Source organism: Petaurus breviceps, unplaced genomic scaffold (assembly GCF_028583685.1).
Source record: "Petaurus breviceps papuanus isolate PSGF00001 unplaced genomic scaffold, PetGlider_PUasm1.0 172, whole genome shotgun sequence".
Taxonomy (NCBI): Eukaryota; Metazoa; Chordata; class Mammalia; order Diprotodontia; family Petauridae; genus Petaurus; species Petaurus breviceps.
This window is the reverse complement of record NW_027185755.1, coordinates 726,564-747,394: the sequence shown is the minus strand read 5'-3', so window position 1 is coordinate 747,394 and position 20,831 is coordinate 726,564. Positions and strand designations below refer to the sequence as shown.

Below are 20,831 nucleotides of genomic sequence, written 5' to 3'. Positions count from 1 at the left end.
TTCCTTCCTTCCTTCCTTCCTTCCTTCCTTCCTTCCTTCCTTCCTTCCGTCCTTTCTTCTTTCCCTGTAATAAGCCACACCAGACAATCTGAGAGCCTGAACTAAATTGACAGCTATGTGAGTGGAAGGGAGAAGATGAATGAGAGAGATAGATGGGACCTGACAATTGATTAGACATGAGGAGAGGGATGAGGATGGGAGAAGAGTAGAGAAAACTCCAGAATTGTAAATTTGGGTTACTGGAAGGATATTGGTGAAGTTATACCAAATTGCACTTTTTGGGGAGCTCCCTTTGGGATCTGCTGAGTTTGAGATGCCTGTGAGCCACCCAGGTAGAAAGCAGCTGGTGACCCAGAGGATTCTTCCCTTGTTGATCTTTGTACCTCCCCCAGAGCCTAGCACAGTTCTCTGTATAGTTAGGTGCTTAATAAATGCTTGTGGAATGAATATTGAGAGAATAAAAGAATGAGAGAAAAAGCAAATGAAGGCTTTCCTACTCACTCATTGTCCCGGTTCAGGTTTGCCTTTAATCCCACTTTCCTGGCCCAAACAATCATATTCTTCTTGATTGAGGTGGCTGATATATGATCAAAGTTCAGTTTGTCCTGTATCACTTGCCAGACTTCAGGGATTCCACAGAAGGAAGTCGGTCTCACCTCTCTCAGTGTTTTTATCAGAGATTCTTGCACCTGAAATAATGAAGTCAAGGTCAGGAAATCAGGAAGGGATCATGAAGAACCCCTAGACTAGAAACCAGAAGGCCTCAAGGAGAGTCTCGAGCTTGCCAATGACTTACTCTATAGCCTTGGACAAGTTCTTAATCCATTCTAGGCCTCAGTTTTACTATCATAAGAAAGAAGTCAAACTAGATTTAAGAAACTAAGGTTTCTCTCAGCTCTGACATTTTATATTCAGGATAATGTTTGGGGCACAACCTGACACCACCCCCATTATGTTATTATCACATCTAACTCTAACCTATTAATTCTAGGTGCCATTTTAACCTGAAGAACTCTCTTTCTCCTGAATATGTCCTGGAGTCTCTCCCCACTCCATGCTTTTGCTCACACTGTTTCCTAAATCTCAGACGCCTCCCTCCCCTTCTTCCTCTGTTGAATTCTTACCTTTATTTGAAATTCTAGTTCAAATGCCGCCTCCTCCAGGAGGAGGGTCTCCCTATGCCCAAGCTCCTTCCCCTTGGTTAGTGATAACCTTCCCCACTTGGGCTCACAGAAAACGCTTTTGACACTTTCTGTTGTGCTTACCATATGTAATTTGTATGTCTGTTTTGGTGTTCTCCCTATCTGATGGTGACCTCCAAGAAGACAAGGACATTATCTAAATCAGTTCTCTATCTTTCCTGGCGCCCAGGGCAGTAATATGGTTGCATAATAAGTAAATGTGTGTTTTATTGCATTGCATAGAATATGTTCTAAGATCCTGACACTCTTATTTTCTAAGTTCTAAAAACACTCCTAGCTCTGACTTTCCAGATTCTGAGGTCTCTGAACCCTGACATTTTGTGTTCTAAAGACCCTCCCAGTCTCTGTGTTTTAAGGGTCCTCCCAGACCTGATGCTCTGTGTTCTAAGGGCCCTACCAGCTCTGACATTCTCTGTTCTATGGGCCCTTCTAGCTCTGACATTCTAGGTTCTAAAAATCCTCCTGGCTCTGTCATTCTAGGTTCTAAGGGCGCTTCTAGAATGGATGTTCTAGGTCATAAAGTCCCTTATAATTCTGATGTTCTTTATTCTATAATCTGTTAAAAGTCAAATCCAGTGGCCTTGCATCAATCCTCAATCTCCTTGACCTCTGTGTAGCCTCTGACACTATTGATCACCCCTTTTTTCCTAGATACTCTCGTCTCTCTAGGTTTTCCTGATGCTGTTCTCTCCTGATTCTCTTTTTATCTGACTGCTCCTTCTTAGTCTCCTATGTTCTTTCTTCATCAAGACTGTTCCCACTATCCATTAAGATCCCTCTAGGCTTTGTCCTGGTCCCTCTTCTCTTCTTCCTCTAAAAAATGATTCCCTGTTGACTCCAAGATCAAATACAAAATCCTAAATGCTGGGGGTGGAGTCAAGATGACGGAGTAGAAGCACAACCTCTCCACAGCTCCAGCTTCCACCTTCCCCAATCCATGTAAAAAGGGGACTCTAAACAAACTTTGGAGCTGCAGAACCCACAAAATGACCCAGAGAAGCTAACCTCCCGCTGAGGACAGCCCGGAGGGCCGGCAGGAATCGCCAGCACAGCACTCTGGAAGCCGAGCCCAGCCCCACACCTAGGCTTTAGCCCCAGGGTGGGCCTGACCAGCCACTGGCTGGAGGGACTCCAAATCAGCAGCAGTTGTGGCCGTTTCCAGATTCATCAACACACAGATGTGAAGGACAAAGTGAGAGGTCAGTGCAGGCTGGACTTTGGGACCCAGTAAGTGGGAGTGTGTGGCTTTCGTCCCCTGGGTGAGAAGCCGCTGAGACACTGGCACAGCCAGCCAGCACCACTTGGCGGCTTCACCTCCTGGCCTGCAGAGTGTAGGTGGACCAAACACCCGTCTGAGGGGTAATCGCTCTTGCTTTAACCTGCTTGGATCTGGATTGCAGTCTAGGGTGGAGGTCCTAGGGTGTATGTCCAGCTTGCCAGAGTGTGTGGAGGCTTCAGAGAGGGCACCCATCTAATACCTCTGGCAACTGAAAAAACCCCAACGTTTGGGATGAAAGCTCCCCTATCTGGTGGCAGAGTCCTACGGTGGCAAAAAGCCCACGGGTCAAGTGACTGAAGGGCGACATGACCAGGCAAAGGAAACAAAGCAGACGGAAGATTCCAACATTAGGTTCCTATTTTGGGGACAAAAAGGATCAAAGCATGGAACAGGAGAAAAACAGTGAAGTCAGAACTCCTGCACCAAAAGCTTCAAAGAAAAATACGAGCTGGTTACAGGCCCTAGAGGACCTTAAGAAGCAGATAAGAGAAGTGGAGGAAAAATTGGGAAGAGAAATGAGAATGATGCAAGAAAATTATGAAATGAGAGTCAACAGCCTGACTGAGGAAAATAACACTTTAAAAAACAGACTGACTCAAATGGCAAAAGAGGCTCAAAAAGGCAATGAGGAGAAGAATGCCTTAAAAAGCCAAATTTGCCAGATGGAAAAAGAATCTCAAAAGCTCACTGAGGAGAATCATTGCTTCAGAATTAGATTGGAGCAAATGGAAGCTAATGACTTTATGAGAAATCAAGATGCTGTTAAACAGATCCAAACAAATGAAAGAATAGAAGGCAATGTGAAATATCTCATGGGAAAAACCACTGACCTGGAAAATAGATCCAGGAGAGATAATTTAAAAATTATTGGACTACCTGAAAGCCATGATCAAAGTAAGAACCTAGAAATCATCTTCCAGGAAGTTCTCAAAGAAAACTGCCCTGATGTTTTAGTACCAGAGGTTGAAAAAGATCCCAAAAAGAAAACTCCTAGGAATATTATAGCCAGGTTCCGGAATTCCCAGATTAAGGAGAGAATATTACAAGCAGCCAGAAAGAAACAATTTGAATATTGTGAAAACACAATCAGGATAACCCAGGATCTAGCAGCTTCTACACTGAGGGATCGAAGGGCTTGGAATATGATATTCCGGAGGTCAAGGGAACTGGGATTAAAACCAAGAGTCACCTACCCAGCAAACTGAGTATCATGTTTCAGGGGAAAATATGGTCATTCAGTGGAATAGAGGACTTTCAAGCATTCTTGTTGAAAAAACCAGAGTTGAATAGAAAATTTGACATTCAGATACAAGAAGCAAGAGAAGCATGAGAAGATAAACAGGGAAAAGAAATCATAAGGAACTTATCAAAGTTGAACTATTAACATTCCTACATGGAAAAACAATAATTGTAACTTATGAAACTTTTCTTAGTAGTTGAAGGGAATAGAAATATATATATATATATATATATATGTCTATATATGAGGGTATATTGGGATATGAATACATATGTGAATGTGTGTATATATGTTTACAGGTATACATAGATAGAGGGCACAGGACCAATTTAACAGGAAGAGATGATACTTAAAAGGTGAAATTAAGAGGTGAGAGAGGAATATAATGAGAGGAGATGGGGAGAGACAGATTGGGGTAAACTATCTCATACAGAAGAGGCAAGGGAAAATAGTTACAATGGAGGGGAAGAATAGAAAGGCAAAAGAGAATTTAATTCCCATTAAATCTGGCTTGAGGAGGGAGTGAAATACACACTAAATAGGGTATATCACCCTCCAGGAGAGTAGGGGGGAAGGGGATGAGAGGAGGAATGATGGAAGCGAGGACAGGCTGGGGGGGGGAGGGAAGTTGGAAGCATCCACTTTTGAAAAGAGACGGGACCAAAGTAGGGAATAGAACAAGTGGGAGGTGGGATAGGAGGGAGGGAAATATAGTGAGTCTTTTACAATATATCTACTATGTTATTGTTTTGCATTAGCCACACATGTACGACCTATATTGAACTGCTTATCTTCCCAGTAAGGGTGGGTGACAAGGAAGGAAGGGAATGAATCTGGAATTCAAAGTTTTAAAATCAAATATTTAAATATGTATACATATATATATGTATATATGTGTGTGTATACTATTATTAATACTATTTTACATGTAATTGGGAAATAAGATATACAGGCACTGAGGCATAGCAATCCACTGGAAAAGTCGAAAGGGGCATGGGAGAAAATATGGGAGAGAGAAGATTGGAGGAGGGGATATCATGTGGGACTGCTATTTTGGGGTGTGGGTAGGGGAAAACAGGGACAAAATTTGTAACTCAAAATCTGGCAGAAACGAATGATGTAAATCAGAAGTTAATAAAGCATTAAAAAAAACCACAAAATCCTCCATTTGCTTTACAAAGCCCTTTATAACCTGGCGTCCTCTATGTTTCTTGTCTTCTTACACCTTATTTCTCCTCACATACTTGGTGACCCTGGCCTCCTGGCTGTTCCCCTCACAAAACACCCCATCTCTTGACTCAGGACATTTTCTCTAGATGTCCCCCAGACCTAAAATGTCTCTCTTCTCATCTCTGTCTCCTGTCTTCACTGGCTCCTTTGTTAAATCTATTTATTTTTAGTTTTCAACATTTACTTCCATAAGCTTTAAATTTTTCCCCCTTCCTCCCCAAGATGACCTATAATCCGATACAGACTTTACATATACATTCCTATTAAACATATTTTCACATTAGTCATGTTGTATAGAAGAATTGTAATGAATGGGAGAAACCATGAGAAAGAAAAAACAAAAGAAAAAAAGAAAATAGTCTGCTTCGTTCTGCATTCAGACTCCATACTTCTTTCTCTGGATGTGGATGGCATTTTCCATCAAGAATCCTTTGGAATTGTTTTAGGTCCTTGCATTACTGAGAAGGGCTGTCTTTCAAAATCAGTCATTGAAGACTGTGGCTGTTACTGTGGACAACATTCTCCTGGTTCTGCTCACTTCGCTCAGTATCAGTTTATATAAATCTTTTCCAGGTTTCATTTCTTTCTTTTTTTTTTGGAAGTAGGGAAGGCAAGGCAATTAATGTTGTGACTTGCTCAAGTCACACAGCTAGTAAATGTCAAGGGTCTGAGGCTAGATTTGAACTCAGGTCTTCTTGACTCCAGGGCTGGTGCTCTATTCACTGTGCCACCTAGCTGCTCCCAAATTTCATTTCTTATAGCACAATAATATCCCTTTACATTCATATATCACAATTTGTTCAGTCATTCCCCAACTAACAGGGAATTTCCAGTTCTTGGCAAGAGAACTGCTATAAATATTTTTGTACATGTGGGTCTTTTTTCTGATTTTTAAGTGTTATTGCTAGATCAAAGGGTATGCACTTAAAAAAATTATTTATTTACTTTTAGTTTACAACATTCAGTTCCACAATCCCTTGAGTTCCAAATTTTCTCCCCCTCCTTCACCTCCCGTATCCCGCCCATGGCAGCATGCAATCCGATATAGGTTCTACAAATACCTTCACACTAGACATTGCTCAAGTTTTTTTTCAAAGAATTATAATCATTGGAATAAACAACAAATGAAAGAAGGAACAAAGCAAAACAAAAAAGAGAGAGAAAGCAAGTAGCTTTGCTTCAATCTGCATTCAGACTCCATAATTCTTTCTCTAGAGGTGGATAGCCCTCTCCATCATGAATCCCTTATAACCTTGCATTGCTTAGAGGAGGCCAGTCCATCAAAGTTAGTCATCACAGATACAATGTGTCTATAATTGTGTACAAAGTTCTCCTGGTTCTGCTTTCCTCTCTCAGCATCCGTTTATATAAGCCTCTCTGTGTTATTATGAAGTCCCATCTGCTCCTCATTTCTTATAGCATAATAGTATTCCATTACATTCATATACCACAATTTGTTTAACCATTCTACAATTGATGAGCATCTCCTTGATTGCCAATTCTTTGCTACCACAAAAAGAGCTTCTATAAATATTTTGTACATTGGGTCTTTTCCCCACTTCTATGATCTCTTTGGGATACAACCCTAGAAGTGGTATTGCTAGGTGAAAGGATATGCACATTTTTATAGCCTTTTGGGCATAGTTCCAAATTGCTCTCCAGAATGGTTGGATCAGTTCACAACTCCACCAACAATCCATTAGTGTTCCAATTTTCCCACATCTTCTCCAGCATTTATCACTTTCCTGTTTTGTGGTCTTAGCCAATCTGACTGGTGAGATGTGGTACTTCAGAGTTGTTTTGATTTGCATCTCTCTAATCAGTAGTGATTTAGAGCATTTTTTTCATATTGCTATAGATAGCTTTAATTTTTTCCTCTAAAAACCATCTGTTCATATCTTTTTACCATTTATCAATTGGGAAATGATTTATATTCTTGTAAATCTGACTCAGTTCTCTATATATTTTAGAAATGAAGTCATTATCAGAGACATTAGTTATAAAAATTCTTTCCCAGTTTTCTGCTTCCCTCTTAATCTTGGTTGTTCAAGCTCCTTTCAAGTCCCAGCTAAAATCTCACCTACAAAAAACCTTATCTAATCCCCTTAATGCTAGTACCTTTCCACTGTTGATTATCTCCAATTTATCCTGTATGTATCTAATTTATACATAGATGTTTACTTGTTGTTGCTCCCATTAGACCGTGAGCTCATTCTCAGTAATATAATGATCCAAGATAATTCCGAAGGACTCATGATAAAAAATGCTATCCACCTACAGAGAAAAAACCGATGGAGTCTGAATGCAGATCAAAGAATACTATTTTTCACTTTCTTTATATTTTTTGTGCTTTTTTTTTGGTCTGTTTTCTTTTACAACATAAATAATGTGGAAATATGCTTTGCATGATTGTACATGTTGTGATAGTAATGGAATGTGGAGATTCCCCTGTATTGGGCTTGGTTTTCAAATTGATTGTATTAAAACCCAGAGCTTGTTAATCCCACCTGTGAGATGGACTTTTTGATGTGAAAAGAAAGTCCTGAATTGGGAGGAGCTGGTGACGTTGATTTGGAGAGACACTAGAGAGAGGCGGAAGATCTTTTTTGGAAGCAGCACCTCGTGAAGAGAGAGAGGCTAAGAGAATTGCTGGTGGCCGCTTTGAATTGCCCTGGACTTTTGAGACCTGCCCCCTGAGCTGCCAAGGACTGAGGAGACATGGCTGTTTTGCTGGTACTTTGTCTGTCTGTTTTGATGTTGTTTTGCCAGATTTGTCCACTGGTGAAAGACAGTCCTTTTGTTGAAGAAGTCCTGGAACCTGGCATTTGGTTAAGAAGGCCTGAGACTGTCCTGCAGACAGAGAGTGAATACTGTCCACTGGTGAGGGACAGTACTGTTGTTGCAGGGGTCTGGAGACTGTCCTGCAGACAGAGTGAATACTGTCCACTGGTGAGGGACAGTGCTGTTGTTGCAGGGGTCTGGGAGCCTTTCTGTTGGTTCAGAAGCCCTGAAGAAGGATTTTCTTGTTGTATGTTTACAGAAATCCTGGGAGAGGGCTTTGCTAATGTGTTCAGGGGTTCTAGGACTGTTCTACAGACAGAGGATAAATTCATGAAGGGATTGGCAATGTATCTTATGGCCTTGCTAAGCCTTGTCTCCCCAGGAACTAAGATTGCTGAGAACTTGCCTCGTGTCAAGATGAAGAAAAGACCTCCATTTGGGTATTAAGTGCTGTGTTTAAACTTGATGTAACTCTGGGGTAGATTCAATTGTGATCCTGGGAGTGGGGAACTTTTGACCTTATTGTGCTCTGTGATTGACAAATGAAGGTACTTCACCTATGTTTGGAAACTAATCTCCATTTGAGAAGAGGGGCTTTGTGGTGGACTTAATTAAGGTATAGCCTAGGGGTGGAGAAGTATTTAGAACAGAGACTTTGTAATTGATTGAATGATTGGAAGGTCCTGGGGTGGGGTAGTCCTTGGAGATTATTTAATCACACTTAGTAAATGCTGTATTTTGAATGATGTCATGTTTTAATCTTCTCTGTTCTTGGTTGGTCACTGAATAAAATAGAGAGCACCTATGCTGGTATTTTGAACCTGGGAAGTTGCCTTTGCTTGGTATTACATTACACATGTATAACATATATCAAATTGCTTACCATTTCAATGAGGGGGGAGGGAAAGGAGGGAAAAAGAACTTAGAACTCAAAGTTTTAAAAACTGAATATATAAAAAAAAATTTTTTAAGCAATTAGAGTTAAGTAACTTGCCCATGGTTACACAGCCAGTTTTTTTTTTGTGTGGGTGTTAAGTATCTGAGGCCGGAACCGATCCCGGGTCCTCCTGACTCTGGGGCCAGGGCTCTTACTGTGCCACCTAGCCGCCCCTATAAAAAATGTTTTTACATGTTAAAAAAAAAAGATCTAGCTAATGTATCAACTTACCCTTGGGAGTTTCCTACTCTATTTAAACATTATTTATTAGCGGTTTGTACTTTTAAAGGGCATTTTTGTCTCCAGATAAATACATACATACATATATACATATATATATATATATGCACATACATATGTGTGTATATGTATCTACCCACACATATAAAACAACAACAAAAAGATTGTGAGGTCCTTGAGAGCAGGGACTGTTTTTAGCCTATTACCCCCAGCACTTAGCCCAGTGTTTGACATATAGTGAGCATTTAATAAACACCTGATAACTTTTTGTTGACTCTGCTTTAAGATCCTTCCTGGTTCTGACATATTGGGTTTTAAGGACCCTTCCAACCCTGACCTTGTAGATTGTAAGATCCTTCCCCACTCTGACATTCTATGTTCTTGTTTTTGTTTTTGGCGGGGGGGTTTAAGGAGAAGGCAGGACAATTGGGGTTAAGTGACTTGCTCAAGGTCACATGGCTAGTAAGTGCTAAGTGTCTGGGGTCAGATTTGAACTCAGGTCCTCCTGACTCCAGGGCCGGTGCACTAGTCACTGTGCCACCTAGCTACCCCTGACATTCTATGTTCTATATTCTAAGATCAATACCATCTCTAACATTGTGTTCAGTATGGATGAACTCAGGGAATCAATCCTTGGCATTATCCTGTTACATTCATTTGAACAGCCAGAGCTAGGGGCAACATTAACTTCTGTGTCAGCTTTCAACATCTACAATGTGGAGAAGTTGCCAGGTCTTGCCTTCTCTGCAAGCCTTGCCTTTGGACTGGTGCCCAGCTCCAGTACACCTGGGTACATTTGAGCATTGCTCCAGCCTATGTGTTTCAGGTTATTGGGACCCAAACAACTCCTCTCCCAGGTATATAAATCCTTGAACTGACAAAATTTCTGGCAAGGCTACTCCTAAGCATAGTGATCACTACCTCTCCCTCCCTGAGGTAGTGTTTTGGGACCTTGAAGTCATAAAATGTTAGAGCTATAAGGGCCCTCAGAAAATAGAATGTCAGTAGGAGAGGGCCTTAGAACATAGAATACAGAATTGGGGGAAATCTTAAAGACACAGAGTGTTAGAGCTGGAAAACAACTTAAAAATGGTATCTCAAAGGTAGGACATGTCTTAGAGAAAACTTGGTCCAAACCTCTCATTTTATAGATGGGAAAACTGAGGTTGTCAAGGGAAAATGAGCTATTTCTGGTCAGTGGCTGCACCGAACTGGAACCCAAGACTTTTTCTACAGCACCCTGCCTCCAGGGGCACTTACAATGTAGCTGGCCATAGGTTTGCACCATGAGTTCTCATTCAGAAGGCCCAGCTCAGTATGACATAAACCTCAAAAACTGTTGACAAGTTCATCTTCTATGAACCATCTCAGAGTGACTGCCCACATGGTGTTTACACCTCCCCCTAACTTCACTTCTATCACTAAAGGGTCATGGATTAAACTCAAGAAGGGAAAGCAAAGTAGGAGGGGCTACAGGAATAAGAAGAGAAGAGGCAAATGGAGAGACTTTGATAACAGATTGCATGTAGGGGGGATGAGAGAGGGGAGCAAGAGGGAATCTAGGAAGAAGGAAAGGTTTGGGTCCAGATGAGTTCAGTTTTGGACATATTGAGTTTAAGATGTCTATGGGGCATCCATCCCAAAGCTCATATTTGGAGATGCAACAGATTAAAGACCAGATGTCACTTAATTTGATTGAGTTCCACTTTGTCCTTTCCCTTCCCCAGTTTTACAGATGAGGAAACTAAGGCCCAGAAAGATTAAATAACCAAGATCACAAGGGTAGAAAGCATCAGAGGTGGGGCTTGAACATGCCTTGATCTTTCCACTATACCATGTTTATTTTAGCTGGATTAGACTATTAAACCCAATTCCTTCATTTAACAAAGGAAAGAACTTGATATCCACAAAGGAAAAGGGGCTTGGCCAAGATCATCCAGATAGTAAGTGACAGAAACAGGATTAAAAGCTAGATTGTCTGATTCCGAATCCAATATACTCATTCTCTCTCTAGGTAGGTTTCATGTCCATCCCCAGATACAAGGTCCCCCAACCATAATGTTGAGGAAAGGGGAGAAGATAGGAAACTCACACAGCAGTGAGTTCAATGTATTTAGTTGCGTTCTTTAGCCTGCAATCCCATGAGAATTCCCCTGTGTGGCCTGCATAGACTAGGAAACAGACAGTCTTTACAAGTATGATGACTTATACCAGAGTGTAACATGATATTATCAACCCCCCAGCACCCATTATACCAATGTGAGATGTCTGCCTTTAACAGTAAGCCTCCAGGTTTAGGATGGGCTTCCCCAGGCTGGTCTCATCAGCTGCTTTTGCCTATGCGAGTACAGACCTTCCTCTTACCTGTAGGGGTACATACCTTCATGGCGTCAGGATCAGCAAAGAAGATGGATGCCCCAATGGTAATAGGGATCCAGATTTCAAATATCTGAGCAGTGATCAAGTAGAAGGGGAGGTAGCTCACCAAGATCTCTTGATTTTCAGGGGCATGTGTGTAGGGAAGGCTTTGGAGCACAGCTGCTGCAGTCCATGTGATCTGAAACACAAGACGTGTGGTGGAAAGACGTAGGGAAGAGAAGCACTGACTAAGCAGACAGAATCAGAGGTTGCATTTCCACTTAGTTCTTCCTGACTCCAGGCCCAGTCCTCTATCCCTGAATATCCTAGCTGTCTCTAATGACTAGGAGTCATTACACCTGGATGTGATTCCTGACCTTGGACAAGTGGGGAGCGGCTATTTCCCTAACTCCAGCCTTCATTTGCCCATCTGTAAAATGGGGAGATTGAATTAGATCAGAGGATCTTAACCTTTTAGGGCTCTGGGAGCTCTCTGGCAGTCTGGGAAGACAATGTCCTTCTTCTCAGAAGTACACTTTTAAATAACAAAAGGGAATGCTAAATTCCAGTTAAAGTTTAGTGAAAATAAAGCTGTAATTTTTTTCCCCATCCAAGTTCAGGAACCATTCTGGAGTCTATGATGGACACCAGGTTAAGAACCCCTGGACCAGTCTGTCTGGCTAAAACATTTTCCTGTAGCATTCCCACAGATTTAGGCAGTTAGGTGGGACACTGGAGAGAACTCTGGGCCTGGAGTCAAGAAGGCCTGAATCCAAATTCCACTTCAGACACTAACTGAGTGACCCTGGGCAGGTCACTTAACCACTGTTTGCTTCAGTTTCCTCATCTGTAAAATAGGGATAATTATAGCACCTACCTCACAGGGTTGTTGTGAGGGTCAAATGAGATAATATTTGGAAAGCTCTTAGCACAGTGGCTGGCGCATAGTGGGCATTATATAAATGCTAGCTCTCATTATAAGATGCATGTCAATGAATTAGCTAGTGTTTGCATCCCCAAGGCCCCAAGGTCTGGGGAGTAACCTAAGGTATATCTATACACAAAATGAGACTCAGTTTTATCCTTAAAATGTTAATTTCAAAGAAATAACTCACCCAGAGGCAGCAGAGTGATGATAGAGAAGTGAAAATCTAGGTATGAATCCCAGCCCTGTTACTGACTACAGCCATATACAACTCCCTTTGACCTCCAGGATTAAATGTGAAATCCCCTGTTGGTCGTCTGTAACCTGAACCTCTCCTACATCTCTATTCTTACATTTGAGTCCCCTTCATACTGTCTGCCATCTCCCTACGCTGGCCTACTACACAACCCATCTCCCAGCCAAGTGCCCAAAGGCATGGAGTCTGTCTCCTCTACCTGGAATGTTCTCCCTCCTGACCTCTACCCATTGGCTATGGCTTCTTCAAGAGTCAGCTCAGGTCTGCTCTAGCAAGAAGCCTTTCCCAGTTCTCCCCAACTCTAATGTGTGCCTTCCTCTCCATTCCCATCCACCTGCTACATATCTTGTATGGACCTGGTTGTCTGCATGCAGTCTCCTAATAAACTGAGTTCCTTTATGGCAAGTCAAGACTATTAGGGTCAGTTTCGTTATTTGTAATTTGGGGATTAGACCCCCAGTTGGGGGTAAAGACCAAAGACCTCCTCTCTGAGCCTCACTTGCCTCATTTATAAAATGGGGGTAATAATACCTACCTACACCTCACAGACTTCTGGGAAGGCTCAAATGAAATCTGTACGAATGCGCTAAGCAAACTTTACACACTGCATAATTGTTGGTTATGATTATTGTTGTTGTTGTTATAATTAGACCTTTAAGATGTTAGGAAAATGTATGACACTAATCTTAATAATCCTTGCTCCTTTTCTTGGGCATCAGAGGTCCCTGCCCCCAATTTACAGATTGTAAAATTTCAAAATGTTGGTTTTAAAGAGGGCCTTGGAAGTTCATTTACAAGTGATGCCTCCCCTTGTCATTTTACAAAGGATGAAACAGAAGCCCAGAGATAAGTGTTTTGCCCAGTGTCACACAGCAAGTCACAGATTCTTTTATTAAGGGGATTTGTTCTATGAAGTTTGGATTCAGTCAAAGGGCTACACCTGAGGACCTAGAGGGCCACAGGTGGCCTCAAGGCCGCAGGTTCCCCACCCCTGAATAGGGCTCCAACATTAGAATCAGAAAGGCTTTGGGGATTCAGAGAAATACACTTACATTGTCATGACTGATCATAACTGCCTTTGGTGGTCCGGTGGTTCCTGAGGTATAGGACAGCATGCAGCACTGATTGGGCTTCTGGGAATCAATGACTCTGTCCAGCATTTCATCAGAAACAGTTACCCCTAGGGTGAGGAATTCTTCCCACTATATAGGTACAGAGGCAATAGCATACAGATGACTGGGTGTTAAGGAGAATAAGTGGTCTAACTCCCAGTTTCCCCAACTAAATATGAGACACTGTGATGTCAGGGCCCCCTTTAAGTCATTTTCAACTCATTATTTATAGTATAATTGACTACCTATTCTGACCACCCTCTTTTCCTTAAGACAGGAGTTCTCAAGTGTCTTGATGGGCCTTCCAAAGTGCCCTGAGCCTTCCCCAAAGCTCTTGGGCCATCCTGGCTCTTGGTCCAAGCCAAGCTCAGCACTGTGACACCCAGCTTGTGGGACCAGATTCATAGGCTTGGTCATGTATTCATTAGGATTAGGGTCAGGGTTAGGGTTAGTTAGGGTTAATTCTGGCACTAACCCTAACCGCAGGCTGGAGCTTCATTTATATAGCCCTCAAACTGCACTTGACTGGCAGCAATGGGACCAAAGACCACCCCAGCCACTGAAGCAGACACAAGTCATTAGAAGTGAGTTTATGAACTGATTGGCTGCCTCCATGCTGGCCCCAGCCCATAAGGTCTCACTAGGCTGGCTTCCTACATAAACAGTAGTGCCTAAGCCAGACCCAGAAACCCCAGCAGAAGGAAAGACAAGGTAACTCATAACTCTCAGCCTTCCTCTACAATACATGTAGGCATTATCCCTTCCTATCATTCTGATTATAAAATAATATTGGTAGTGCCTGGCACATAGGACATGATTCATAAATGCTTGTTTCTTTTTTTTCTTCCTTCCTTCTTCCTTTCCTTCTTTCCTTCCTTCCTTCTTTCCTCCCTTCATTTCCCATCCAATCCAGGCCACAATCAGAATTTCATCCTGTTCCCAAAGAACCCATGCCTATAGACCCCCAGTCACAAACCAGGGGTAACCCTCTTAGCTCATTATGTGCATTGGACCAGAAAGAGCTCAGGACTTGGACTAGGGAGACCTAGGCTGGGTTCCTGCATCAGACACTTGTCAGCTGAATGACCATAGACAAGTCTCTTACCTTCTCAAATCTCAGTTTCCTCATCTTTAAAAAATGCTTGCAATATCCACCTCATGGGGTATCACAAGGGAAGGATTCTGCAAGCCTCAAGGTTCTTTATAACTGTTAGTTATTACAATTATTATTATTACATTGTCATTATATCTTGATTACTCTAGTATCTAGTCCAATAGGATTTTCAAGCTGAAAGGGACCTTATATGTAGATCATTAACTCTAAACCTCCCATTTCACATATGAGGAAACTGAGCTACAAATAAGAGAAGTGATTTGCACAAGGATGTACAGGTAACTACCAAGGTCAAGATTTGAACTCAGGTCCCTAACTCCAAGTCCAATGTTCTTTCTCTTATGCCACACTTCATTTTACAGTCAACTCCCTTGCTCATAACCCATCTACTCTTTTTTTCCTAACAGTAGCCTTAATTCTTCTTGCTATCATCTCTTCCAAGGCTTCTTTCTCCTCCTTTTAGCAGGTTGTCTGCCATAATCTCGGATAACCTCCAATCCAGATTGGAGAGAAAATAAAAGAAGAATGCTCCCACCTTCCCCTAGGCCACCACGTATGTCCACTGACTCTATGAGCTTGAGCCTAAGTTGGTTCTTGACCTGGTGGCCAGCCTCTTGCATCCCAGGCCTCCATCCCCTTTTAATAAATACCCTGTACTTTAAATAGCTGTCTTCCCCTCTGTGTCCCCTTGGCCCTTTCGTAGCTCATACATACGGAGTAAGTGTTAGGTAACTTCTTTCTGAGTTTGTCTTTATATTGGACAATAGCTTTCAGATGATGTAAGTGATCTTGAATCTGAAAAAGAGAGTATGGCATAGCAGAAATATACAGGTAGGTACTCAGGACTTTGGGGTGCAAGAAAGTTAACATTATAAAACATGATGTCGCCTGTTTTGCCTTGCCTAATGCACTTATCAGTCAATCAGCAAGCATTGATTAAAGTCCTAAACATGAGCTACAAGGGAAAAAAAAACCAAAAGGAAGCTTACATTCTAATGTATAGCATCATCCTCATTGTCATCATCACCCAACAGCTGACATTTATATAAGTGTATTTTGCAAAGCCTTTATAAATTATGATAATAATAATAGCTAACATTTATATAGCTCTTTAGGGTTCATTATTTCATATAATTCTCACAACAACCTGGGAAGGTAAGTGCTATCATTATCCTTATTTTACAGATGAGGAAACTAAGGCAAATAGGGGTTAAGTGACTTGCCCATGGTCGCCATGTTAGTAAGTGTCTGAAACTGGATTTGAATTCAGGTCTTCTTGATTCCAGGTCCTGTCCTTTATTACCTTACTGTCCTGTATCAACAGGTTGTTTTTCATCTACATATTAAATAAAGGCAAGAATGTCCGGAAGAAGGCAATGATCTTAACTCCTAGATTTAGCTTTTGTGTTTGCTCAGATTTAAGTAGCAAGATGAAAGGTATTTTGGGTCCCCTCCAGTACTTCAAGGTGTCAGATCCACATAACTTTGCAGAGTTCTTTGGCTAAGCCCTAGTCCCTGAAATATATTGAGAGCACAAAATCCCCAATCAGAAATAAGTGGGGAACTGTAAGGAATATCTTACCCTGAGTCAGAGTGAGGGCTATGACAGAGATGTTATTCTTGGTGATCAGGAATTGAAATTCAAAAAATAGACAAAAGTCTGAAGACCCTAGTCATCTTCAGTGGCTCAGGCTCTGTCTTCCAAATACTTTGGTAACTTGAGTAAAGAATTTACTGGAAAGGAAATATTCTAGCCAAGGCTCTGAGTAAAAAGTGTTCATCCATGTCTGTCTCTTTGTAAATCAATGGACCATAGTACGCCAGGCCCTTCTGTCATCCACTATCTGCCAAAGTTTGTTCAAATTCATGTTCATTGCTTTCATTTCACTATCTATCCACTTCATCCCCTGCTATCCCCTTCTCCTTTTGCCTTCAATCTTTCCCAACATCAGAGTTTTTTTCCATTGAGTCCCATCTTCTCATTATATGACCAGAGTATTTAAGGTTTAGCTTCAGTATTTGTCCTTCCAATGAATAGTCTGAATTAATTTCTTTAAGTATTGTATTAACTATTTTTATCTCCTTGTTGTCCAAGGGACTCTCAAAAGTCTTCTCCAGCATCACAATTCAAAATCTTCAATTTTATGGCACCCAGCTTTCATTATATTCCAATTCTCACTGCCATGTTACTACTGAAAAAAAAAAACATAGGTTTGATTCTACAGACCTTTGTTGATGATGCAATGTCTCTACTTTTTAGTATGCTATCCAGGTTCACCATACCTTTTCTTCCAAGGAATAAGTGTCTTTTAATTTCATGGCTGCACTCACCATCTGCAGTAAGTTTTGAGCACAAGAATATAAAATCTGATACTGCTTCCATTTCTTCTCCCAGGAAGTAATGAAACCAGTTAGTATGATTTGAGGTTTTTCTTTTAACATGAAATTTCAATTCAACTTTTAGACTGTCCTTTCACCTTCATCAAGAGGCTTCTTAATTCTTCTTCACTTTCTGCCATCAGAGTGGGATGGTCTGTATGTCATATTTCTCCCAGCAGTCTTAATTCTGGTTTTTGACTCATCAAGGCTGGCATTTCATATGATGTACTCTGCATATAAGTTAAATGAACAAGGTGACGATGTACAGCCTTATCATCCCCCTTTCCCAACCTTAAATCAATCAGTTGTTCCATGTTCAATTATAACTGTTGCTTCTTGGCCTACATACAGGTTCCTCAGGAGACAAGTAAGATGATCTGGTATTTCCATTTCTCTGAGGACTTGCCACATTTTGCTATGATCCACATAAAGGTTGTAGTGTAGTTGATAAAGCAGAAGTAGATGTTTTTCTGGAACTCCCTTGCTTTATCTATAATACAGAGAATTTTGACAATTTGTTCTCTACTTCCTCTGCCTGTAAAAATCAGCCTATTCTGGTAATTCTCAGTTCACATACTGCTGAAACCCAACTTGTAGGATCTTAAGCATAACCTTGCTGGCATGAGAAGTGGGCACAATTTTTGGTAATTTGAACATTAATTGGCATTGCCCTTCTTTAGGATTGGGATGTAAACTGATCTTTTCCAATCTAGTGGCCATTGTTGAGTTTTCCAAATTTACTGGCATATTGAATGTGGCACTTCAGCAGCATCCCCTTTTAGGATTTTAAGTAGCTCAGCTAGAATTCCACCACCTTCACTAGCCTTTTTGTTAGAGGTGCTTTCTAAGGACCACTTGACTTCATTCTCCAGGATTTTTGGCTCTGGATCAGTAACCACAGCATTGAGGTGATCTGTGATATTAAGATCTTTCTTGTATAGTTCTTTATATTCTTGCTATCTCTTCTTAATCTCTTCTGCTTCAGTTAAATTCCTACCATTTTTGTCTTTCACCATGCCAATTTTTGCATGAGGCATTCATTCCCTTGTTATCTCTAATTTTCTTGAAGAGACCTCTTGTCTTTCCTATTATATTGTTTTCTTCTCTTTCTTTGCATTGTTCATTTATAAAAATCTTCTGTCCTTGTTATTTTCTGGAATTCTACATCCAGTTGGGTATATTTTTCCCTTTCTCCTTTCCCTTCCACTTTTCTTCTTTCCTCAGCTATTTGTAAACCCTCATCCAAAAATCATTTTGCTTTCTTGCTCTTCTTTTCCTTTGGAATATTTTTTTTTATTGTTGCCTCCTATACAATATTTTAAGCCTTTGTCCATAGTTCTTCAGTCCTCTACCTACCAGATTCATTTCATATTCATGAGGGATGTTACTTAGGTCATATCTATACAATTTTTTCAATTTAAGTCTGAATTTTGCAATAAGAAATTCATGATCTGAGCCGCAGTCAGCTCCAGGTCTTGTTTTAACTGACTGAATAAACCTTCTCCACCTTTGACGGCAAAGTACATAATCAATCTGATTTCAATATTGACCATCTGGTGACGTCCATGTGTAGAGTTGCCTTTTTGGTTATTGAAAAGGAGCATCCTCTATGGCCAGTGAGTTTTCTTGACAAAACTCTCCCATTCTCTTCCCTGCTTCATTTTGTACTCCAAGGCCGAACTTGCCTGTTATCTCTAGATTTCCTACTCTAGTATTCCAGTCCCCTCATGATGAATATGACATCATTTTTTGGTGTTATTTCTAGAAGATGTTGTAGATCTTTATAGAACTGATCAGCTCTGGCCTCTTCTGTATCAGTGGTTGGAGCATAGACTTGTATTACTGTGATACTGAATGCTTTGCCTTGGATTTGAACAGATATCATTCTGTCATTTCTGAGATTATATCTAAGTATTGCTTTTCTCATCATTTGTTGACTATGAGAGCTACTCCCTTTCTTCTAAGGGATTCTTGACCACAGTAGTGTATATAACGATCGCTTGGATTAAATTCACACATTCCCATACATTCGAGTTCACTGACACCCAAGACATTGATGTTTCATCTTTCTACCTCCTGTATGATCATATGCAGTTTGCCTTGGCTTGTAGATCTTACATTCCAGGTTCCTATGCAATATTGATCTTTACATCAGTCTTGCCTTATGTCACCATACACATCCACCACTGAACTTCCTTTCAGCTTTGGCCCAGCCCCTTCTTTCTCTCTGGAGCTACCAGTAGTTGACCTCTGTTCTTCACCAGTAGTGTGTTGGACATCTCTTGACCTAAGGAGCTCATCTTCAGGTATCATATCTTTTATCATTTTAATATTGTCCATGGGGTTTTCTTGCCAAAGATACTGGAGTGGTTTGCCATTTCCTTTTCCAGTAGATCACCTTTTGTCAGAGCTTTCCACTATGACCTGTTGGGTAACTCTACATGTTATAGTTTCATTGAACTACACAAGCCCCACCCCTACTCCCTACCTCTGCTACAACAAGGCAGTGATCAAAGAAGAGGAGACAAATAGACCCCTCTCCTTGTAGGGAAAAAGTCTTGTGGAGAATTTTTCCTCAATCTGGATGACTGTGTGTTAGGATTTGGGGCCTTGCAGAGACTACCTTCTGCACCACCCACAACTCTACCAAAGACTGTACACCATAAGAAACAGCCTAGAAGCCTCAGCATGATACCTTTCCCAAAAGTCAGCAGTAGCCCTGTAGTATCAGGGACTTGAGTTGCCCCTCCATCCCTGTGTCCTGCCCACATAAGTTCCTGGCATGAATGCCCTTCCATAAGGCACCTTACCCATCTGGATTAACTACTTGTATCTATGTTCCCTTTGTATTTAGAGTCTTCTGAGCCCAAAGTAGCATTCTTATCAGTAATTTTGTATGTATCTGTGGGAGTGTGCCCTAGGTTTATGGGCAAAAGTTTTATTGTTACTTTTCTTTCAGCAGTATTTCCTTAAATGTCTTCTTTATTCAGACTCTTCTCAGGATGATTCATCAGCATAAACTCTTAAACTACGGTTTGACTAGACATGGGCCCACAGAGAAGTACCTTGAACGTGGACTAGCCTTGGCAGGGAGACACACTTTTCAAGTTAAGGAGAGCCCCCAGATGCTATGACATCATTTCTTCTAATACTTTCTCATATAGTATTGTATATTAAAATTATCTGTGGTGTGGCATCCTCCTCCTAGTGGATTATGAACTCCATGAGGAAAAGCATCAAAACTCATCCAGATTTTTTATTTTTTCTCAGTCCCCAGTACAGATCTAATATAGACACACAGCAAATGCTTAGATGCTAGACAAGTATTTGCCATATCGTCTCTCCAGCAAGAGACTGAGATCTCTTATCTGAATCTTCAGACTCTCTCCCTACAATTCATTCAGCACTGATCACCGGTCTGCTAAGTACAGAGCAGACATTTGGTCAACACTGATTGAATTGATGGAGGCCACGGAAAGGGTGCATCAATCACATCACCTTGGACTCAGTTCCAGGAAGAGACCAGGAGCCTCAATTCCTAATTTTAGCAGGACCTGCTGCCATGTCTGGCTCCCTTCTCTGCGAAGGAGAAGGTTACCTTGAGGATTTTCTGAAGATGCCAATCATTCTCCACAATAATGATGTTAGCCTCGGAGTTGTCAGCTATGAACCGGCAGGTTTGGGCAGAGTTTTGGGGGAAAATGCCCACAGAAATGCCTCTGAAAGCAAAAAGAATGAGACATGAAGGAAGAAGCCAAGAAGCCAGAGATTGTCCAAG

The 20,831-nt window shown here is 41.2% G+C and overlaps 1 protein-coding gene across 1 annotated transcript in view; it reads right to left on the bottom strand.

Moving 5' to 3' along the window:
- LOC138157527 (long-chain-fatty-acid--CoA ligase ACSBG2-like) overlaps positions 1-20,831 on the bottom strand; it is a 101,734-nt gene that overhangs the window by 56,207 nt on the left and 24,696 nt on the right. The window contains exons 4-8 of the mRNA XM_069083171.1: positions 20,652-20,772; positions 15,389-15,469; positions 13,501-13,650; positions 11,290-11,466; positions 502-689 (exon numbers count right to left, since the gene is read on the bottom strand). Of these exons, the coding sequence (XP_068939272.1) occupies positions 502-689; positions 11,290-11,466; positions 13,501-13,650; positions 15,389-15,469; positions 20,652-20,772 (717 nt within the window). The remainder of the gene's footprint in view (positions 1-501; positions 690-11,289; positions 11,467-13,500; positions 13,651-15,388; positions 15,470-20,651; positions 20,773-20,831) is intronic.